Here is a 24744-nt window from a genome sequence, read left to right as displayed (position 1 = left end):
ATTAAGAAGTAAATAAAAGTACATTTCACAGTCCTCTCTGATCCAGCACCTTGGACAAGGTTTAATGGATACCACCCCACTACATAACTGAAAACAGCATTCACAACTAACATTCCTGAATCATTTGATTAAACTCTACTGGGATAGAACAGCATTCTTTCAAGTTAATTATGCCGAATAGTTCTTTAAAAATTGACATAAGGGCCTTTGTCTAATTCTAGTTGTTTCAAGCGAGACCTACTTTAAAATATATATACATATATTTTTTTTTAAATGGACATATTTAGAGTCCTGTACCTTTGCTGGTCTGAGCCTCTTCCAGCAGGTCCATGACGGCTTTCTCTGCCTGCTTCAGACGGTCCTCAAAGGCCTTGTCACTGACAGCCTCCGACGTGGAGCCCAGATTGTCAATCAAATTCTGCAGGTCATGCAGCTTCTGTCTCTGCTGGTTCACCTATGTAAGCGTAAAACCATAAGGGTTAGTGTGGTTGCCTATACAGCTATACAGACATGTCAAGCACACAACTTAATTAAATATATTTAAAAAATATTTGGACAAAGACAGTAAAGAGAGACAGGAAAGGAAGGAGGAGAGACGGTGTGCTAGAACTCAACTTTATTAACAAAAATAATCAGCTGACGAAAACACCAAGTGTCTGTACCTTGTCTCTGACGAGAGAGTAACAAGCTGGACACTGCTGGCAGCCGAGAGTAGAGCGGTTGTAGAAGTAGTTCTCCTCACACATGTCACACCTGGCTCCCACAAAGCCTGGGCTGCACTCGCAGCGGCCATCGTCCTTACACTGGGTCGTGGAGGAGCCCTCTGGGTCGCAGTCACACGCTGAAGTAGAGGAAGAAGAGAAACAGATCAATTAAAAAGGCTCGGAAAACATGTGTGATTCCAGAGTGGAGGTTCGAAAAGCTACAATGACAAATACAGAGGGGAATCTTCAAGTTAGATGTTCTCTTCCCATCAGACACAAACTCCACACGTGACATAGTAATGCACATCTGCATGCCATAATATGAAATGTTGCAAGAGTTTAATCACAATGGTCGAGGATAGAGAAAGGAGGAAAAGTATGGTAGTCATACGTTTGCAGCCAGACAATCCGAATCCAAAGAAGTTGACCTCGCACCGTTCACAGCGCAGACCGGTGACGCCGGGCTGGCATTCACACTGACCGGAACTGATGTCACACTGACCATTGGTGGACCCAATAGGATTGCAGGTGCATCTGTCACGACAACAAAATAAAATCAAGGCATACTACAACTTAGCTATTGAAACATAGCCATGAACACAATCAAACAGCTAAAGCTTCATATAACAGACCACAATATCTAGTAAGATAATTATTAATTTAAATAATTATTAATGTTTATTGGTCTTTATTTTTGTATTGAATGTGACAAATCACAAACCAAAAAAAGATGATACATTTCTTTCGCTTTTCTACTAAGGAGTACCTTATTAATTACTCAGAAATGGTTCCACTAAAAGCTGGATATTAAGGTGTAAAAAGTGAAGGTCACAGAGTGGGTACTGACCGTACGCAACCTGTTCCGCTCTGCAGGTTGAAGAAGCCAGGCTCACAGGCGCTGCAGTCCCGGTTGGTGACGTGGGCGAGACACGGGCACTGGCCTGTGACCTGTAGACAGGTGGTTTGTCTGTCCACTGTGCCGTATGGAGAGCAGGAGCAGGCTGGGGACAGGAGAGAAGAGAAACCCATGACTACCACTGCAAGCATGAGTCATCTCTTTATAGTATGTGGAACTCAACAGTACACAGGATAGAATGGAATAGAGAGAGACCCATTATCACCGATGACACATCAGTCAGTATGTGGAACTGTACACACACACACACACACGTCATTTTCTCATCTTACATTTGCACTTGTCGTTGGGGTTGGTGGCCAGAGGGCTTCCATAGAAGCCCTCTTTGCAGCGGTCGCAGAAGAAGCCGTCTGTGTTGTAGATACACTTGAGGCACTCCCCGGTCTCTCGGTCACAGTTGCCCACAGCGTTGGGGTCGATGTTGTCGCTACACTTACAGGCCCGACACACCCTCACCGGCCTGTTCTCCCCCAGGGGGTCTCCGAAGAAACCGTCGTCACACAGCTCACAGCGCTTGCCTGGGGAAAGATGCAATTCATAGTTTGGATTACGTGATAATGAATATATTTGAATATCTAATAAAAGCTGCCATACAAACAACTCCTGAACTGAATTGAGAAATAGGTACATACAATAAACACAATTTGGAACATTCATCATGAAGTTTTATCCATTTACAAAGTTGAAGTTTGGTTTCTTTTACGGAATCAAAGTCTGTTAATAGAAAGAAAATGGTTCAGGCCACCTTTATGTCTGTATGGGAATATGGGGATGTTATTTACATGCATGTTGCAGCATCCACACTTTAAACCCTTGGTTGCTGTATATTGTTGTGCCCCAAGGTTCATTACTGGCTCTGGCTTCAAAACTTACCACTATTCCTTATATCTAGAAGTAGTTTTGGGCCTCTTTAGCCGCCAGAAGAGAGCAGAATTTTATGTTATTTATCTATAAAGCGTTAATGCAAAAACATCCAATGTATTTGACATCTCTAAACTCTTATAGAATGACTCATTCTAAAACTAGGTTGATTAATTACATTACACTTCAGATCCCCCCCCAGTTTCTACACAGGTCGGAAAATGCACCTACCTACCTACGCTGCACCTTACATGTGAAACAATTTACACAAAACTATTAGAATGGATGTTCTCATGCCTCTTACACAATTAAAAAAATATTTTAAATGTTAATTGTGATTTTTTTTCTCTTAATGAGTATGTCTTGTGTCTGTGTATTTATGCATGTGTTGTTTTTTCTTTGTATTAAGAAACAGGCTCTACTGCAAATGAGACTTTGGTCTCAATTGATCTACAGTATAAATATGTTTTCATTTTATTTTTTATAAACAAACAGTCTTGAATTGTGATAATTAGTAAATAATTCAACCAGTGTTTGACACTTTCAAAACTACCTACAGACTATGGCCTAAGAGTTGCTTTGGTTCTAATCTATAAATCTGCAAAGTTTCCACCACAGATTATTTACATGGGTTTTTTGTTTTTTTAAATCACAATCTCTCTTTAAATATTACCTGTGGTTCCTGTGGGACAGTTGGTGCAGACAACCTCCTTGGTCTTGGGAACGACAGCACAAGTGGATCCTCCGGGGCAGGGGCAGGGCTTGCAGTCGCTGGAACTCCCCACAGTGGAGTCTCCATAGGAACCGTCTTCACACCTCTCACAACTGAGACCAGCTGTGTTGTGTTGGCAGTCACACATCCCTTCAAACAGACATCAAACACACACGTCATGTCTCTGATTAAGAGGGGTTGGGTTAAGCGCGGAAGACACACTTCGGGTGAATGCATTCCTTTACGCAACTGACTAGCTATCCCCTTTCCCTTTCCTTCCCCTAGCCACCACCAGGGGGGAGTCTAAGACCGATGAGCGTTTAAAGGGCCCACTATTTTATATCCAGACACCTTTTATAGTAGATGAGGAGAGAGTAGGCTGCCTATTTTATTTAACCTTATTTAACTAGGCAAGTCAGTTAAGATAAATTCTTATTTACAATTACATCCTATCAGTCATGTTTTAAACCAACCACAAATCTCTTTATAGCAGAGTGTTATTACTGGCTGATGTTGGTGTGATCTGTTACTCCATGTTCTGCTCCACTCTAAGATAACAAGGACTTTTAAAATGTTGAACCATCCACTGTTCCAGACACATTTAGACATAGCAGATAGAACCCCAGGTGTACTGCATGGCTCCTGGCTGAGACATATACCCAACCAGTCATGTGATGATTGAAGACTCATCTCCAGTCTCTACTCCTTGTTGTTTCCCTAAGGACCCTGCTCTACAGTAGTGCACTATATAGGGAATTGGGCGCCATTAGGGTGTCAGCCACTCATTGTCATCTCCCTGACCTGTGTCGGGGTTGCACGTGTTACTGTGTCCGTTACAGTTGCAGGCGTCACAGGAACTGAAGGCCCCCAGGTCTGGTCTGTTCCTCCTGTATCCCAGAGTGCAGTTCTCACAATGCTGTCCCATGTAGCCCTGAGGGCAGGTACACTTCTCTACCCAGCGGGCCGGAGTCCCGGGACCTCTCCTCGCCGTGATCAGCATTACATCGTCAAGGTAGCCAGCACCTGGGGAACGATGAGCATTGATTAGATGTCTGCATCATGTCTTGAGAAAGGCCACTAGGCCTGAAATGTTGACATGGAATCAAAGACACAGACCACCAACATTCTTGTCTCCCAGCTTTCTATTTTCATTGCATTGATTAGGCTCAATTGGTAATGTCTAAAGTATTGAGCTAAGTGACTATTACTATGTTTTTGCCCTTGGAGTTATCTTGATATTTGTTCGGAGAGGATCTGATGACCTCAATAACAGGGGAAATCATCACCATGTAGTGTCTTTAGGGGAAATGAGAAAGACTCAGCCTTAACCTGAGCACTAATATTATGACTAGGTTGGAGTTTCAACATCCTCTCTGTGATTAGCTGAGAGATGTCCTCAGAACTGTTAAAAGCATATGAAATCCAAGCGTATCAGTTCGCTTGACCAAACTAACTCCCAAGCTTGTCATGGTCCAATCCTACAGATACTACTGTAGGCTTGGGCCCATATTCATGAAGCGTCTCGAAGTAGGAGTGCTGATCTAGGATCCGTTTTCTGCCCTTTATGTACAGGGGAAACATGATCATAGATCAGTACTCCCAATCTGAGATCCTTTATGAATACAGGCCCTGACCCAGGATGTATGGTTTACATTGTGAAATGAGGTGAGGCGGATGAGTAGATGCATACTTCTCTCGCTGTAGGTGCCACGGATCTTGATGGATGTCAGATTGTGCAGGAGCTTCTGGAACTCAGACTGAGGGAGGGTGGGCCTCCAGGGGTAGTCTGTGCTGTCGTGGAGCCTAACAGAAAAAGAGGGGCATTCACAACATCAGATAACAGACAAATGTATGCATTTGCTTTCTATGTGACAATTTCAAAATTATGTTATTACCACAGATTAGACGGTAAAAAGTCAACTTTCATTTTACAAATGATTTACTTTTGTTGTGCTGGTATTCTACAGTATACACATCTGTAGGTTATGGCTGCATGATTTCCACCAACCTGAACACAAATGTCTGCATGTTCTCCCTAGGATAGGCATTTCCCTGAGCAATGAGAGGCACAGCCACTCTGAGGCCAGCCCCCTCCAGAACCACATCTTCAGCTGAAAGGCGTGTGTCTCTCCTGTCCACCCGGAAGTTCAGGGTGAGGTTCTGGCCGTAGCTCAGCAGCTGATTGCCCAGGAACCGCTCTACAGTAACGAGATCAGGAAATACTTGTTAGGCTCACTCCAATGACGTCTTCTTCACCACAATAGTTGAAAAATAAAAAAAAGTCCCTCTTTCTCAAGAAAAGTCTTTGAGTTAAGTGTCAGTCACACAGTACCTGGAGCCACAAAGTACATGGGGAAGTAGTCCTCAGAGATGAGGGAAATCTCCTCTCCACCAGCAGACCACTGGACTGAAACACTGGAGCCGTCACGCTGCTGGGCTGTCCACTGCTCATCATCTAGGAACAGGTTTCATGTATGTTACATTTCATTCTATCAAGGCGTATCTTTACATCACAACTACCTCTGAATGATCCTAATCTAAACAGTGATATTTGCATACTTCCTGAATATTTCTATAAACTTACTTCAGCTTCTTTTTTTATTAGTAAATAAGCCTGGTCTGAGCCCATAATGAAAAGGTGAAAAGGTGTGTATGGGCTCACCTTTGTCGAAGGTGGAGGAAACCGTGTCGATGCTGTAACCTTCAGCGCTGTCACACACAGAGGAGTGTTGGAAGCAGAAGCACGGAGTGCAACCCTGCGGGTTCTGGGGGTCCAGGTTGAAGTAGCCCAGCTTACACCTGAAATAAACCACATTAGCCATTTAACATCAACTTACATAAAAAATTATATGAGCATGGGTAAGTCTATCTGCAAATATGATATAAAGTCAACATTAATATTTTTCTTTTATTTAACTAGGAAAGTCAGATTCTTATTACAATGACGGCCTACCGGGAACAGTGGGTTAACTGTCTTGTTCAGGGGCAGAATGACAGATTTTTACCTTGTCAGCTCTGGGATTCGATCTAGCATCCTTTCGGTTACTGGCCCAACGCTCTAACCACTAGGCTACCTGCCGCTCCATATACTGTAATAATTCATTTCATTATATGAAAACAAAGTGAACTGTATGAAACTGAGTTAAAATATGGCTTTAGGCTTGGAAATGTGAAAGTATTGACATACAGTTTGAGGCGTAGGCTATATTCTATAATGAGTCCCATATTGCCTTTCAAGTAAAATGCGCTGACACCTTAAGCGAATGACAGCCTTTGGGAGAACAGCAATTTATTATACTGTGAAACTGCTGTCTTCAAAAAGGCAGACAGGCAAACGGTCTGTAATTTCAGCCACTTGTTGTGAGTGACCATGCAGCATCTGACAAACTGAATGCGTCCGAAATGGCACCCTATTCCCTATATAGTGCACTACTTTTGACCAGGCCACATTTAAGTAATAGGGTGCCATTTGGGACAAATCCATAGTGGGGGGATTATTCATACCATCTGTGGCCCAGCTGGGAGGCTGGGAGGAATGTTACACCCACCAGTGTCTGTGGAGCCGGGGGTTGTGGAGCCGGGGTTAGGTGGTGGCCATTGCACAAAGGCAGAGAGAAGAGTGTCTCAGGCAGGCAGCAGACAAGGTAGTGGTGACTGGCTGAGTGGCCGGACTTGGGAGAAGCCATAGAAGGCCTGGCTGCCAGCCGGTCTCAGTGGGGAGGAGTGAGCTATCTATGGGTTATTTTGTCTCCTTCGCTGCGAGGGGAGTCATACTGCCTGTCTAATTCCATTTTACACACATACAGAGCATTCTTTCATTGAGAGAGAGGAACTCTCCTGTGTGTATCTGTGTTTCTGTGTGTCAGGGGCTGCTTTTAAACCTCTGTGGTTTAACCTCAAAATGTCATAACAGAAGATGAGCTGAAATGCTGCCATTAATCTTTAACAGTTTCCCTTCCCAATGAACAATACCGTAAACTGTGTTGCACTAGCTGAATGGAGCCAACTCATATTTAACTGCCAAAGTGACAGTCTTTCGTAACCCTGTTTCATTCTAAACCCATCAACATTCAACAATTCCCAGACAAAGACAATCCTAACTGAAAAGTCACCTTGTTAGAGTGTATTTTCGGTATAAGGAAATCATGTTTATGTGTGTACTGTGCCTCTGTGTGTGTGTGTGTGTTACACTGTGTGTCTGTGCAATTAATCCCCGTGGCGGAGAGAGTGAGTGGGTCTGACACTGACCTGTCACAGTTGAAGCCCTCCACGTTGTCCTTGCACTGGCAACGGCCTGTCTGGACATCACACTCCTGTGTGCTTCCAGAAGGGTTACAGGAGCAGGGTCTGGAGAGAAGAGGGGTGGGGGAGGCAAAGGGAGAAAAACAGCCATTCACATAAACAGCATGGGTCTGATAACCACTATCTATTCTAAAGCAAGCCTGCTGCGAGCCTGTTTATCTAAAAGGACCATTGCTGGCCTGGCACACAACTACATCCCAAATGGCATCCTATTCCCTATATAGTGCACTATATAGGGAGAAGGATGCCATTTGGGATACACCCTAAGATTGACCGCCTCCATCTCACTCCCAAATAAACACGTGAAGAGCGAACAATAAATAAATAAGAACAACCCATCATAAAACATTTGATTTGGAGCAATGCGAATATAAATATCACAAATAACAAGAGTTATTAGCTTGGTGTTTTATACCTGCAGCCTGCTTCGGTCAAGGTGTGGAAGCCAGGTTGGCAGCGGTCACACTTGTCCCCCATCACACCTGGTTTACAGCTGCAGCGCCCTGTGTTGTCACACTGAGTGGCCAGAGAGCCTGGCAGTAGAGAGAAAGAAGCACAGATCAACATCAGTTCATCATTTCAACACACATGTGAACGATCATTGTTAAACAGCCCAGACAATTCACACAATATGTGGACAATCTTGTTCGAATAGCCTGTAATGGGATCTGATGGTGTCCATGTCGCAATTGTTTAGCGGTGGTTTTCAAGGGTAGCATATGTGGTTATAGAGGAATTATGAAACTTAACATACTGGTGACAACAGCTTTAACCTATTAAGACTTGCATTTTGTCTCTCAATCCAATAAAATGTTAACCCACAGCACTACAAAACACAGACTGCCTTCAGACTGTATGTTATTTTACCCAATAGAAAGCAGCATCGCATTTGTGGAAACCAAGACTCTTCTCAGGGTAGGCCTGGTTGTAGTTAGATATGTTTCGAGTCGCATCTGCGACAATTTTAGCCAACCCTAACCTAATTCTCCTAACCTGCCACATAATGTTCCTAACCTGCCTTGCTCATTCTCCTAACCTGCTATGAAAAGTAGCATCTGTCGTCAAAACAAACAGACTTGCCCTGAGAACAGTCTTGGTTTCAATTAATGCAATACAGCCAATATAAAACTGTAAGTATTTAATGATACATTAAAACTTGTGGTTCGTTGCTCAATCCAATATAACGACAAGGGCAGTCACTTCACAACAAAGCCTGGCTTCATGCTGTACTTATCTTCTTACCCCAATAGAAACAGTAAGTCTGCGACCCAAATGGCACCCTATGTCCCAAATAGTGAACTGTACGGCTCCTGTCAAAAGTAGTGCACTATATAGGGAATAGGGTACCAATTGGGAAGCACCCTCTTTTTACCCCAATAGAAACAGTAAATAGGCAATGGTATGGTCCAGACACTCACCCACTGAGTTGCAGCTGCAGGGCAGGCAGCGGTTGCCAGATCGGTCTCTGTAGTGATTGTCCAGGCAGCGCTCGCAGTTAGGCCCGTCAGTGTTGTCGGCACAGTTGCGACAGTGTCCTCCGTGGCCGGTGGCACGGTACAGCTCAGGGTCGAAGTAGCACTCTGCACTCTTGCCATTACAGTTGCACTCTGGGACCACCAGAAAAAGTAGATATTAGCTTATCCCATACAAATGTATAGGACAATGTGTGGGTGGGATCAATGTATGTGTATACGGGGAGGGAGCAGTACAACTACAGACTAATGTGATTTTAAACCGCTAGATTTAAGATTGGGAAAGATAAAAGTACATTCATTTGGCACATTTTCCATATCAGGCATACTTTTCCTTAAGTGGTCTACTGGCAAAGTTTGGTTTTAGGAGACAGATTATGTGGCCTGGAGCAGATTGAGGCAGTGTGGGCGTGAGAAGTGTGGTGTGGACTGTTCTGAACAGGATTAGTCACACATTTGGGGTATGATATGAATGTCTGCCCAGCCTGGCCTGCACAGAAACAGGAAGGATCTCTTGCTATGGGACTTATGCAGACACTCATCTCTTGGGTTATGTCCCAAAATACATCCTATTCTCTATGTAGTGCACTACTTTTGACCAGGGCCCATAGGAACTCTGGTCAAAAGTAGCGCACTACATAGGGAATAGGGTGCCATTTGGGACAGCACTTACTCAGACACTCGTTAGGGTTATTGGCTGTAGCTCGCCTCCAGGGACGGTCGTTGTAGAACGGCTTGCACACATTGCAGTCATCACCCTCTGTGTTGTGCTTGCAGTTGCAAACAGGCTTGTCGAAACCGTTGTTTTTCACACACTCACTCGCATGGCCGTTGCACTTGCACCTGGAACAGCGGAGAACAGTCTGTTCGTCACCGTGAGAGTTATAATGCACAACTCAAACATCTGTGTCTCAGAGTAAGAGGACCAAGTCCCCGCTGTCTATGTCATCTTATTCATTATGATGTAAAAGGCAAAAACGGATCCTAGATCAGCACTCCTACTCAGAGACCTTTATGAATATGGTCCTTTGCACTGGTCTTAGAGGACCTGACCATAAGCATGAAATGGAACTCAGTTATTGATTTTAATGGACGTGATTACTTGGTTAAGCAGTCTAATAGTCCAACCATACTGTATATCAATGGCACTTATTTTCAGTGTAATCATATGAGTCGATGACCTGTCAGCAGAGGATAGTAGCATGATTACAGTGTTTCCCCTATATTCATTTAGCAGCGGCGCCAAACCAGTTTGGCTAAATTGCCAAAATCTCGCACTATCCCTTTAAGATCAAAGTGCCAAGTTAAATCTTATATTGCTAGCAATCTGAGTGAGCAGTGGCACAAATGAGAGCACAGCCACTGCTTGCTCCTCATCGTCTCCCTATAGGGGAAACACTGGATTATATTTACAGTAATCTACAAATAGGTGTTCATCCATCCATATTAGCATGACAGATAAGAGCAAACGTTGACTCCAACTTGCTATAACAAGTCACTTTACTACTGGTATAGAACAGGCTTCATTTTGATAAATCAATCATACTGTAAAGATTCTACAAAATCAAATGTTATCTATCACATGCCCTGAATACAACATGTGTAGGTAGACTTTACAGTGAAATGCTTGCTTACAAACAACAATAAATAAAATACACAAGAATGGAGCTACATACAGGGAGTACCAGTACCAGATCAATGTGGAGCTACATACAGGGAGTACCAGTACCAGATCAATGTGGAGCTACATACAGGGAGTACCAGTACCAGATCAATGTGGAGCTACATACAGGGAGTACCAGATCAATGTGGAGCTACATACAGGGAGTACCAGATCAATGTGGAGCTACATACAGGCAGTACCAGATCAATGTGGAGCTACATACAGGGAGTACCAGATCAATGTGGAGCTACATACAGGGAGTACCAGATCAATGTGCAGGGATATGAGGTACTTGGGGTAGATATGTAAATGACGGCAGGATAAAGTGACTAGGCATGCCGATCGATAACAACAACCGTAAAATACAGAACTGCGTAGCAGCAGCAAATGACGAGTGCAAAAGTGTGTGTGTTTGTGTCAGTATGTGTGTGTGCGCACATATGTAATGTTTGAATGTGTGAGGGAGTGACAGTGTAGTGTGTGAGTGTGTACATGGTGTGTATATAAAGTGTAGTGAGTGTTCGTAGGGTCAGTGCTAGATAGCATCAGTGCAGATAGTTCAGGTACCATTAATTGACTATTTAGCAGTCTGGTTATTAGTGATCTTATGGCTTGGAGGTAGAAGCTGTCTTAGAGCCTGTTGGTTCAAGAGCCAATGCTCTGGTACCGTTTGCCGGACGGTAGCAGGGTGAACAGTCATGGCTTGGGTGGCTGGAGTGTTTGGCAATTCTTTGGGCATTCTGGACCATGTTAAGTCCTTAGTGATATGGACGCCAAGGAACTTCAAGCTCTCGACCCGCTCCACACCACCCTGTCGATGTGGATGAAGGAGTGCTCTCCCCCCTTTCTTCTATAGTACACAGTCAGCTCCTTGGTCTTACTGACATTGAGGGAGAGGTTATTGTCCTGGCTATGTCTCTGACCTCCTCCCTGAGGCTGACTCATCGCCATTGGTGATCAGGACTACCACCGTCATGTCGTCGGCAAACTTGGTGTTTGATTGGTGCACGCAGTCGTGGGTGAACAAGGAGTACAGGAGGGGACTAAGCACACACCCCTGAGAGGCCCCCGTGTTGATTGTCAGCGTGGCGAAGATGTTGTTGCCTACCCTCACCACCTGTGGCCGACCATTCAGGAACTTCAGGATTCAGTTGCAGAGGGAGGGGTTCAGTCCCAGGGTCCCTAGCTAGGTGATGAGCTTGGAGGGGACTATGGCGTTGAACACTGAGCTGTGCATGCATCTCAAAATAGTTATTACTTTTTTCCATTACTTGTTATTTTTGGACTTGTATTAGGCATTTAATTGGCAAAGTTATTGAACTGAATCATTGAGGAGTTAGCAAGAAAGCATTTCACTGTACCATATGCACGCGACCAATAAACGTTTGATTTGATCTATAAAGAAAACACCACTATTTGTAGCTTACATTAAGTTTGAGTCTCATGACTGTGTGTGTTGTTGGGAATCACAAATACATGTCATTTATTTGAGTTACTGAGTACTTGATCCATCCTCAAATACATAATTAGTCAAATCAATGTTGGCACAGGGAGAGTTTTATTTGCCATGATAACTCCATGGCGTTTACCCAATTCAGAAAGACTGCACCTTCTCCACCCAAGACACTTCAACAGACCCCCTCTGAACAAGAGAAGAATTGCATGGCATCCTCCGTTGGGTATTGTTTCAGGTGTTACTTGGCAGTGAAGTGTGGAAAAAGTGTCAACAGGAAGGAAGACACTATAGCACTAGGGGCCTATTGAGACTAATAGGTGGTTTGTTCATCTAGAAAAACAAAGCCAACCTCCCTCACACTCTTTTCCATTTTGTAGTACGTGTAATATCAGTCAAATCCATTTGTTACTCATAATATATTGCTGGTGGATGTGATGACGTCGCTGACTGGTGGACAGTGAAATTGGTGCCCTGACAGGTAGAGAGTAGACCTACTACACCCAAGCTTGGCCCGGCATGGTCCTTGGACTCATCTCTGCCGTCATATTGGGGCCTGCCCCATTCCAGTCTCCGTGCACTGGAATCCAGCACTCGCAGGCAGGAATGCAAAGAATGCAGCTGAGTAATGGAAATCTGCTCCATATTTCAAACATATTGAGGTGAAAAGACACTGCACCGGCAAGGGGGCAGTTTAACACTTGTTTAATACGTGTCTGATCCCCTATTCTCTTCTGGCTTTTCAGTTCTCAATTTGGGAGGGATTGTTTTTTTGGATTCTCTGTTGAGCCACTGAGAATGAACCCACACAATGTAAAATGTGGCTGGCCACATTTGTGATGTGGAGTTGATCTGAAGTCAACAGATGACACTACTTTAGATGAATGATTCAACACCCGTGCAAAAACATCTTTGTTGTCAGCACTTGAGGTTTGATAATGAATGTTGTTTTCTTCAATCCAACAGAGCGATTCCTATTCTTGCAGTTATTCCAGGTCTTCATACCAAAAAGGTATGAATACGCACTAGAGAAAACTGTGTGTGTGGTTAATAGACAAGGCCTGTCCACTATTGTTTTCACTATATATATATATATATATATATATATTACCTCTTGGCGATGTCATTCGAAAACATAATGTTAACTTTTACTGCTATGCGGATGACACAGCTGTACATTTCAATGAAACATGGCGAAGCCCCAAAATGGCCCTCGCTAGAAGCCTGTGTTTCAGACATAAGGAAGTGGATGGCTGCAAACTTTTGACTTTTTTTGCAGAAAAAATTATCCATGCTTTTGGTACTTCTAGGTTAGACTACAGCAATGCTCTACTTTCCGGCTATCCGGATAAAGCACTAAATAAACTTCAATTAGTGTTAAACACGGCTGCTACAATCCTGACTAGAACCTATTTTTTTATCATACTACTCCAGCGCTAGCCTCCCTACACTGGCTTCCTGTTAAGGCAAGGGCTGATTAAGGTTTTGCTCCTAACCATCTTCCTGATTTGGTCCTACATACCTACGCGTAAGCTACGTTCACAAGATGCAGGCCTCCTAATTATCCCTAGAATTTCTAAGCAAACAACTGGAGACAGGACTTGCTCCTATAGAGCTCCATTTTTATGGAATGGTCTGCCTACCCATGTGAGAGACACAGACTCGGTCTCAACCTTTAAGTCTTTATTGAAGACTCATCTCTTCAGTGGGTCATATGATTGAGTGTAGTCTGGCCCAGGAGTGTGAAGGTGAACAGAAAGGCTCTGGTGCATCAAACCGCCCTTGCTGTCTCTGCCTGGCCGGTTCCCCTCTCTCCACTGGAATTCTCTGCCTCTAACCCTATTACAGGGGCTGAGTCACTGGCTTACTGGTGCTCTTTCATGCCGTCCCTAGGAGGGATGAGTCACTTGAGTGGGTTGAGTTATTGACGTGATCTTCCTGTCTGGGTTGGCGCCCCCCCCCCTTGGGTTGTGCCATGGCGGAGAATTCTCTGCCTCTAACCCTATTACAGGGGCTGAGTCACTGGCTTACTGGTGCTCTTTCATGCCGTCCCTAGGAGGGATGCGTCACTTGAGTGGGTTGAGTTATTGACGTGATCTTCCTGTCTGGGTTGGCGCCCCCCCTTGGGTTGTGCCATGGCGGAGATCTTTGTGGGCTATACTCGGCCTTGTCTCAGGATGATAAGTTGGTGGTTGAAGATATCCCTCTAGTGGTGTGGGGGCTGTGCATTGGCAAAATGGGTGGGGTTATATCCTTCCTGTTTGGCCCTGTTTGGGGGTATCATCGGATGGGGCCACAGTGTTTCCTGACCCCTCCTGTCTCAGCCTCCAGCATTTATGCTGCAGTAGTTTGTGTGTCGGGGGCTAGGGTCAGTTTGTTATATCTGGAGTACTTCTCCTGTCTTATCCGGTGTCCTGTGTGAATTTAAGTATGCTTTCTCTAATTCTCTCTTTCTCTCTGAGAACCTGAGCCCTAGGACCATGCCTCAGGACTACCTGGCATGATGACTCCTTGCTGTCCCCAGTCCACCTGGCTGTGCTGCTGCTCCAGTTTTAACTGTTCTGCCTGCGGCTATGGAATCCTGACCTGTTCACCGGATGTGCTACCTTGTCCCAGACCTGCTGTTTTTAACTCTCTAGAGACAGCAGGAGCGGTAGAGATACTCTTAATGATCGGCTATGAAAAGCCAACTGACATTTACTCCTGAGGTGCTGACTTGCTGCACCCTCGACAACTACTGTGATTATTATTATTTGACCATGCTGGTCATTTATGACCATTTGAACATCTTGGCCATATTCTGTTATAATCGCCACCCGGCCCAGACAGAAGAGGACTGGCCACCCCTCATAGCCTGGTTCCTCTCTAGGTTTGTTCCTAGGTTTTGGCCTTTCTAGGGAGTTTTTCCTAGCCACCGTGCTTCTACACCTGCATTGCTTACCGTTTGGGGTTTTAGGCTGGGTTTCTGTACAGCACTTTGAGATATCAGCTGATGTACAATGGGCTACATAAATAAATTTGATTTGGCCTCCTCCTTTAAAAGGAATATACTATGATTTGTTGCTATTTTTATGTTATAATTTCTAGAAGAGATAAAAAGAATGGCATTGGTCAAATAAAAAAATGTGAAGAAGGGAAAAGCCAGGCAGTGGATGCTGACAACAGTTGTTGGAAGATAGCATAAAGCTGAGGGAACGGCTCTCACCTTCCTCCCACTGCAAAGTCTGAGACAGCGTAGTAATAGGACTTCAGGACCTTGGGATCATTGAAAACTTCATCTCCAAATGTGTTGAGCCTGTTCAGGGTCACTTTGATATCTGTGGCTGTCACCCATTCCTGAAAAGAAAAAAGACAAATGGACAGTGTTAAAACACAGCCAGGTCAGACTCCACAAATGTGTGTGCCAGGCCTTGCCTGCTAAATATGTTTGGAGAGTTATTCATTTACAACTTTGCTTGACGGACGAGAAATGGGAGAGAGGGTTGAAGATTCCAAAGTGAGTTGCATGATAGCTGTGTTTGAAATGGTAGACAAAACCCTATCCCTGGTACTAGGTGCAGCTGTTTAGAAGGGGAAAATTAAATACAGCAAAACTCATCTAAACCAAACATCAGAAATTCTCGTGGAATCAGACTGGTCCCAGAATCAGAACAACATATTGAAAGCCTTTTGTTTGCTTGCTTAGAATTACAGCAGCAGAGGACATATCTGGAGTGAGCACTGGAAGATCGCACAGGGAGTATTACCAAGAAAGTTGGAAACCATAGCATAACATCTGTAGAAAAAAAGTCTATCCTGTTCAACAAATGGTGGTTTATAATAAATAGTCTGTTTTACATTTAACATTGTAACACAATGTTCTGAATATTTCTGAAGAGGAGTTGTAAACGCAGCCAAGTCAAGTGTATCATCTCGCTTGCACGTGCAAAATTATTTGCCAACAAACATTCCGCAGGATTATTGGGAGTCTAACTACTACCAGCAGACTAATTTAAAACATATTTCAGGATAGAGTTTTTGCTGATAACAGCTCCAATGTTTTGCCACTTATAGCCTAACTCTACTAGAAGAGTCTGACACATCCATAGGGCAGCCATGAGTCAAAGCAGGTTCCGTCTGTCTCAGGCACGGGGCCAATGGCTCTCCTGGTCGACTATTTTATTGACTTCACTGGCACTATCTCATACATTTCCAAATGTATCCAGGCAGATATTTAAAGCTGGATGAAAATATAATTTTTCCACCCAGTTAATTATTTTGAGACTAGAGGTCGACCAATTATGATTTTTCAACGCCGATAGCGATACCGATTAATGGAGGACCAAAAAAAGCCGATACCGATTAACCGGCGAATTTGTTTTATTTATTTGTAATAACGACAATTACAACAATACTGAATGAACACTTATTTTAACTTAATATAATACATCAATAAAAATCCATTTAGCCTCAAACAAATAATGAAGCATGTTCAATTTGGTTTAAATAATGCAAAAACAAAGTGTTGGAGAAGAAAGTAAAAGTGCAATATGTGCCATGTAAAAAAGCTAACGTTTAAGTTCCTTGTTCAGAACATGAGAACATATGAAAGCTGGTGGGTCCTTTTAACATGAGACTTCAATATTCCAAGGTAAGAGGTTTTAGGTTGTAGTTAATATAGTATTTATAGGACTATTTCTCTCTATACCATTTGCATTTCATATTCCTTTGACAATTGGATGTTCTTATAGGCACTTCAGTATTGCCAGTGTAACGGTATAGCTTCCGTCCCTCTCCTCGCCCCTACCTGGGCTTGAACCAGGAACACATCGACAACAGCAACCCTCGAAGCAGCGTTACCCATGCAGAACAAGGGGAACAACCACTCCAAGTCTCAGAGCGAGTGACGTTTGAAATGCTATTAGCGCGCACCACGCTAACTAGCTAGCCATTTCACATCGGTTACACCAGCCTAATCTCGGGAGTTGATAGGCTAGAAGTCATAAACAGCGCAATGCTTGAAGCACAGGGAAGAGCTGCTGGCAGAACGCACAAAAGTGCTGTGTGAACGAATGCTTACGAGCCTGCTGCTGCCTACCACCATGAGGTACCATCTACCTCAGTCAGACTGCTCTATAAACTTAATAGACTTAATTATATCATAATAACACATAGAAATACGAGCCTTTGGTCATTAATATGGTCGAATCCAGAAACTATAATTTCGAAAATAAAACGTTTATTCTTTCAGTGAAATATGGAACTGTTCGGTATTTTATCTAACGGGTGGCATCCATAAGTCTAAATATTGCTGTTAACATTGAAGGTTGTGCAATGTATGTCATAATTACGTAAATTAGCAAATTAGTTCGCAATGAACTTGGCGGCCCAAACTGTTGCATATACCCTGACTCTGTGTGCAATGAACGCAAGAGAAATGACACAATTTCACCTGGTTAATATTGCCTGCTAACTTGGATTTATTTTAGCTAAATATGCAGGTTTAAAAATCTTCTTCTGTGTATTGATTTTAAGAAAATCTAACCATTGGAGTTTATGGTTAGGTCCAGTGGTGCAACGATTGTGCTTTTTTCGCAAATGCGCTTTTGTTAAATCATCCCCCTGCGTTGCATTGATTATATGCAACAGGTCACGCTAGATAAATGAGTAATATCAACAACCATGTGTAGTTAACTAGTGATTATGATTGATTAATTTTTATGAGATAAGTTTAATGCTAGCTAGCAACTTACCTTGGCTTCTTACTGCATTCGCGTAACAGGCAGGCTCCTTGTGGAGTGCAATGAGAGGCAGGTGGTTAGAGCGTTGGACTAGTTAACTGTAAGGTTGCAAGATTGAATCCCGGAGCTGACAAGGTAAAAATCTGTCGTTCTGCCACTGAACAGGCAGTTAACCCACTGTTTCCTAGGCCGTCATTGAAAATAAGAATGTGTTCTTAACTGACTTTCCTAGTTAAATAAAAGCGTAAAATAAATAATAATAAGAATAATATATATATTTTTTTAATTGGCCAAATCGGTGTCCAACAATACGACCATTTCGATTATTCGGTCAACCTCTACTTGAGACACCTGTGGGCTATATTTTCTATATACAGAGTGAGTCTGTGTGAAAAAGTTTTGGTTGATATTATTGTACGAAAATGTTTGCTATCCCATATTAAAGAATCTTTAACAGTTATTAAAATATTACCTAGCAACTCCACTTAACAAATAAACTCTCCATGCAACGTAGCCCTGTGACACCTTCCAAAGAGTCCTAGGCTTTGGTATAAATATGCCACATGAGAAAGTAAAATATAGAAGTGTATAGTGCCAGAGCTAAATGTATTAATTTGTTCCAGGTAGAGTATTCCGTATGAAAAGTTTGGGTATTCCACACAGGTGAAGAATAGCGAGATCAATGACCCCAGCCACCCAAGCCATAGACTGTGCACTCTGCTACCGCACAGAAAGCAGTACCAGAGCACAAAGTCTGGGACCAAAAGGTTCCTGAACAGTTTCTACCCCTAAACCATGAGACTGCTGAACGGTTAATCAAATGGCTACAAAGACTATTTGCATTGACCCTGTTTTGCCCTGACTATGCACACTCACTGGACTCTACCCACACACTCACACTGACACCCCAACACATACACGCCGCTGCTACTCTGTTTATTATCTATCCTTATTGCCTAGTCACTTTGACCCCTACCTACACGTTTCCTCAACTACCTCGTACCACTGCGCATTGACTCAGTACTGGTACTCCTTGTATATAGCCACATTATTACTATCAGTTCTGTTACTATTTAATTCCGTATTGTTGGGAAAGGGCTCGTAAGTAAGCATTTCATGGTAAACGTCTGTTGTAAAACTGTTGTATTCGGCACGGTGCATGCAACAAATAAAGTAGTTTATAACCTAATGGTTAGGATATAAAATCTTACTGGAGTCATTTGGGTTTAAAATCTGATGTAGGCTAGAAGACTCCCTGGGCTTCATCTGGAAACGCACACAAATTCTCACTTGCTGAAAGCAATGCGCAACTAACATTTCCAGCTGTGCCTCTTCAGAGCCAAATTCAATCAGTACTGTAGTGGGAAATCTGGAGGCGTCACCTAACAACCTGTTGCAACACTTGGCACTGGTCAGGCTCTCACACTTTCCCACCTGAACTAGTGTGCTACTCCCTTCCACTGGGCATGCCTGCCAACAGCACATATGTCCATGCCAAAATATCTCAAGTCTACGGGCCAACTTTACGTTACTATGTCCACCTGCTCTTCCACATCATTGATTTCTTCAACGCTACCGTTATAAGATGTACTACTAACTCTGTGCCTCAGAGAGCCCTGGAAAAATAAAACAAAATATTAACAGCCACCCAGGGACACACAAGTATGGGATATCACACATCTGGAGCTGGAACAAGAAGCATCACGAAGTTCCTATATCAAGGTCTCTCGAACACAATAAAAACTGTAGAACTGAGCTTGAACATACAGTATTAGAGACGATCACACAAAGTTATTTTATCAAGGTTTCTCAAATGCTATAAAACAGCTGAGTTTTTTTCTTTACCTGAAGAACTGGGCTGTTGTCAAAGTTGTAAGCACTGGGTCGGCCCTCGAGGGTGGAGAAGGCCACGTTTCCTCCGGTCAAGGGTGAGATGTCACTGAACTCGTCTGTGCAGAGGGCCTGCTGTTCGTCCTCTCCGGTGCGGATGAAGCCTCTGTTGAACTTCTGGTAGGTCTTCTCACAGGAACCACTGTAGTACTGGTAGGGCGTCCATGGTCCATCCTCACTTGTGCGCTTGTAGATGGCGAAGCTCTCTGGGCGGCTGGTGTGGAACTTGAGTCGCACGTAAGTGATGTCAAAAGCCTTGCCTGAAGAACCAAAAAGAAACATGAGATAACTGATACCAAAAGCTACATCAGTCACTAAAAGTCACAGTTTATAACAAGTCTTTTCCAGATTCATTGTTGGTTTAAGGCAAGACAAAGGAGGATTTCCGAAGGTCTCCAGTGTCCTCCAGTAATACTAGAGGGCCTTTTCAAAACCTATTTGGCATGTTTGAGCAGGCTAGGAGCTGTCGGGGGATGAACACCAAAATATATCTGCTAAGAGCTCGGAGAAATGTTATGGGGTGACATTTGTTTAAAGAAATGGCAATCTTTCAATATGGCTACAGGGGGTACAGTTTGCTTTAGCAAAGAAATTGCTCTCTAAACAGAGCTGCAAAAACAATCATATATACAGGAACTATTGTGGCACAAATATAGGTGAAGACATGTAGCTCACAGATAATATAGATTTCTCAATCTGTTAATTTCCTTTTGAGTAAGTGTTTATGCATGATGTTGCAGTCACCATGACAATGAACTTCATTACTTGAGGGACCTCTTAACCCAACAAGCTTTGTGGTTCAAGGTTTATCTGAAAGCAATATGTATTTTACTGCAGGGTGTGAGCTGGTTGTCGTGAACGCAATACATTACATTGCAATTAAAGTGAACTGTCAAAAATGCTATGTTCTGGAGTGCCTGCTTTGGCCCTGTGTGAGTCTCCTACTCAAACATGACTGGTACAAATTTGACCTCAACTGGGCCGTGAGTCACTAAACTAGGTGTGGATTTCAACAGGTCTGCTTTAACACACAGAGAAATCTTTTCGAATGAAATAAAAACAGTTATGTAGATTATTTGCATTTAGACCCATTAGCTCATGTTCAATTTCTCCTTATAAATCTATCTAAGTAGAAAGAAGTTCAGATTTACACTGAGAAAGATGCAAATTAAAACATGGGGGGAATCTAAAATCAAAGTGCAACAGGCATGAATAACTTCAAGCTCAACCAATTCTGACCATTTACAACTAATTTGCCTACATTTTCCACTAGTCACTTCCATTACAATGCACAGGCATGACACCAAAATAACTGAATGTGAAATTGTGTGAACAAGCACATCTTAAGAGGGTTGGAACAGCGGGGAAATCATACTGGGAACAGACTATCATTGACATCTAATTTCTAAAACCTCCCCACATCCTCGCAAACAAGACAAACAGCATCTGTTGGCGCAGCAATGAAGTGGCACGCATAGGGGCAAACAACAAAGGGCCCCTCGTCAACCCAACATAGAGGAGCCCACTCAGTGGAGACAAAGGAAGCCTCGACACTGAATACAGGTGGTCTGGCAGTCACGAGAGATTAGTAGTCTAGTTCACAGGCAAGGAAAGGCTTGTCCTGAAGATAACGAGCAAAGGGCCACGAAAATACGCCCTTTCAATCTGTCATTTCACTAATGTAATAACCATCAATACTGAGCAGGAATAGCTGACAATTCAGTCTTTACAATATTTTTTTGTCTAATTGTAGTTAAATATTGCACGTCTTTAATGCAATTACAGTTATGATCGAGCTGATGCACTTAAAATGGCCAATAATACTCAATGTAAAAGTTGACTAAACACCATTTTCAGTTGTCAGAATACCATTTATGTCTCAACTAATCCGAAGGAGACTTAGACAGGAGAGTAGCTTTATTTGAAATTCATGAATGGCAGTGTTCCATGGATTTACCAAGTTTTCTGGCCCAGAGCTGTCTTGCATAAAAACCAAGAGGAATTCCATCTTTCCTTACAGAACAATCGGTGTATTGAGCAGCAAAATAATAGTACAGTCGGAGAACGCAAACAAAGGGCAGGCTGTGGGGACCCCTTGTGTTCCTCCACAAGAAAGTATTAAAGACGCAAGATAAAGACGAAGGTACAAGTCGGTTAACTGTGGGGTCGTTTTTCCACATTAGCAACAGTGGGGGTCGGCTATGGTGGGGAGTTGTCAGATTTACAATCTACAAAACTCCTTCCACATCAGCCACCATAACACATGATGAGCTTCGGAAGAGCTGTACTGTACACAAGAATTAGCCTGAAAGAAATCTCCAGAACTCTGATGCTGTAGCCTAATACTCAATTAACTGGTATTGGTTAACCCGGGCTTAAACCCTACCATTGTTAGACACTAACCCCATGAAACACTTTTCAGGACACCCACCTTAGTAAGGCTTTACATTATAAGCCACTCTTGTGAGTTACAGCCAGAGAACTAAAGGAGGGGACTTCAGCCATGTGTGCACCTGTCCACTCCTCAAACATGTTCTAGTTGAGTGAGGCTGTGACATGGTGGTGGTGATGATTGGGGGAGGGGAGGTTGAGAGGGAACTGGCTGGAATGTGGAGGGCTGACGAGAACCAGAGAAAGACTTGAGGGAGAATACCGTTTGGAGAAATGGTCTGTGTTGGAAGGCAAATATTTATGGTTGAAATGTGAGAGAAAGCTTGTGACTGTTCCTAAAAGTGGATCCGTCTGATCAGCAATTATCTTCAAAAGTTCTGCAGAAGAACAACAAATGAGGCATTGATCGAATCTGAGAATTCCTACCTGTCTTTAGTGGCTTACAATTGTTTAATGGCAAGAACTGAACAAGGACTTTTTAAAACATACTTTGAAGATTAAATGTAATATTCAGCGACTCGTGTATTTACAAGTAAATTCCGCGCATACAAATGCAGCTTATATAACATCTATTCCGACGATCAAAGATGCATTCGGCCGGTTTCGGAGTAAGCGTGAAATCCACATTTACATTCCCAAACATTCTGCCAAGCCACACTGTGGTTTCCTAGGGTCTCTAACATGTCATTAGAACACGATGTGTGTCACCACAGCAAGCTTGGACATGCATTTCTAGTTACATTTGATAGGCCTACCTGTTGAACACAAAACAAGAACCCAACAGATTCAGGACTGTTATGTAGATAACTACCAAGGGGGATATTCCAGGGGGTGAGCAGGGGGTCTTTGAAAAGGTAGTAAATTCATATCATAGCACGAAGTCGCTGTCAAAACGTTCAAATATCTTTGCCGAGCTCATGGCCAGTTAATCACATAGGCAATTTCTATGCTCAAAAGCAGTGAACGGTCGAAGAAGACAATATTGCTTTTCCCAAAGACAAATCTCATAAATCTATTTTAGCACAGAAAAGTCTCATAAATCTATTTTAGCACAGAAGAGTCTCATAAATATATTTTAGCACAGTAGAGATCCTTCCTTGAGAACATTACAGTCAAGGGAGGAAGACTCCCACACCATTAATTCATAATCTAGCCTACGTGAGTGCCCAATCAGCCAACAGACAGAACTTTTTGTCCTTGGCCATAGCAATTTATTACACAGAATTCATAATATAAAGTATGCGGTTAAAGGCTAGTCATTTAAAAAGTAGCCGTGATATGGTGGCTTCCCACCCCTTGAGACGAGGCATGTTATTTTCACGTCAAATTCCTTTGAATGTATTGTAGACATCCTTGGGTTAAATAAAAGGTGGTATGTTTTGCTGTTGGCTATTTGATGAAGGGTCTTTCAACACACCTCTGTTGTCTCAGAGGAAAGGTGGTGAAACTGATTAGTGATTGGGTTTGGGATAAGGTTTAACTGATATCCCACAAAGGACATCAATAAACAAAGCTGATGGCTTCAGGCTGAGTGTTTTAGCAACCAAAGCGAGGCTGTACGAGAAAATGGTACCTAAAGTCGGTGTCTTCCTGGGAGAAAAGGCTCAGTCCCAACAAATCTCTTAATCAATCTCTGCTTACGTCGTTAACTCTCCAACTCCTCCTGGGGAGCAAATATGGGGTTGGTGGTTTTCACCCTTTTGTCTGGCTGATAACTCGGATTATTCAAGCCCTCATATCTTATGAAAGGCCTAATTATTCCATAAAATCATTAGAAAACCCCCCATTAGTCCAGCCAAATTAGTAGAAATAGCTGAGACATAACATCTTGTCAATAGGATTCGCTCCATGTACATTGTTGAGGGGAAAACAGCAAAATAAGACATTTAAAAGACATACATTTTCAAGTGATCCCTGGGTTGATATCCTCTCGAGGTGTCACATAGAAACTTTTCCCCCTACATGCTAATTTTAAGGTGTGCTCTTATTTGCACCTTTTAGAGGATTTGCTGGGATGTTTTGCCTCTTGCTTGCATTCCGTCCATCCCCTTACACCCAGTAGAGCACAGCCCGGGGGTGAGCAGCAGGAAATATCTAGGTGGTGGGGATTACGGGTTGTTGTGGGGTGTGGGTTAATTCCAGGGGAAGGCCTCGAGCCACAGCATGGTCCAATTAAATTTCCTCCCATGACCTCATCGCATTCTTTACATAGGAGATGAACAATGACCACTTTGACTTTCAACATGTGGGCATGTCCACTTCACCCCCCACACACACAATTTTCTCCATCTGCTCAGGAGATATGTATAACATCTGTTTAACGCAACACTCCCACGGGCTGAACCAATACACGAACAGACTTTGGGATAGGATACAGCAATGACCATAAACTCACTGCGATCAATTCGCTTCAGGGCTTAATCCAAAAGACCTCGCTAATATGATCACAGGATCATAGGGCTAATTGTAGGGTTTAATTGTAACCTATAGGGCTAATTCATTAATATCAAATATCCCTTGCTTGTGTGCTGACACAACAAGTAGCCTACACCTCACTGTCAAGTGTATACACAACCCCCCCTATCAATGTAAGCATGAACTGCATGAGAGATGACCGTGTGCTTCTGCATTCCACAGCAGAAAAGAAAAAGACCAAACAG

General features: G+C 43.1%; 1 protein-coding gene across 1 annotated transcript in view; it reads right to left on the bottom strand.

The window, feature by feature from the left end:
* The window catches only part of LOC135514304 (laminin subunit gamma-1-like), a 75383-nt gene that overhangs the window by 16599 nt on the left and 34040 nt on the right, over positions 1–24744 (bottom strand). The window contains exons 2-18 of the mRNA XM_064937696.1: positions 19649–19953; positions 15289–15419; positions 9641–9810; positions 8914–9102; positions 7911–8028; positions 7442–7540; positions 5856–5992; positions 5526–5648; positions 5202–5391; positions 4884–4996; positions 3995–4216; positions 3155–3343; positions 1893–2138; positions 1552–1705; positions 1096–1238; positions 663–841; positions 298–454 (exon numbers count right to left, since the gene is read on the bottom strand). Coding sequence (XP_064793768.1) covers positions 298–454; positions 663–841; positions 1096–1238; positions 1552–1705; positions 1893–2138; positions 3155–3343; positions 3995–4216; positions 4884–4996; positions 5202–5391; positions 5526–5648; positions 5856–5992; positions 7442–7540; positions 7911–8028; positions 8914–9102; positions 9641–9810; positions 15289–15419; positions 19649–19953 — 2865 coding nt within the window. The remainder of the gene's footprint in view (positions 1–297; positions 455–662; positions 842–1095; positions 1239–1551; positions 1706–1892; positions 2139–3154; positions 3344–3994; positions 4217–4883; positions 4997–5201; positions 5392–5525; positions 5649–5855; positions 5993–7441; positions 7541–7910; positions 8029–8913; positions 9103–9640; positions 9811–15288; positions 15420–19648; positions 19954–24744) is intronic.

Source organism: Oncorhynchus masou, chromosome 3, assembly GCF_036934945.1.
Source record: "Oncorhynchus masou masou isolate Uvic2021 chromosome 3, UVic_Omas_1.1, whole genome shotgun sequence".
NCBI classification, from domain to species: Eukaryota; Metazoa; Chordata; class Actinopteri; order Salmoniformes; family Salmonidae; genus Oncorhynchus; species Oncorhynchus masou.
Note: the sequence above shows the minus strand (reverse complement) of the source record. Positions and strands in the feature narration are given on the sequence as shown.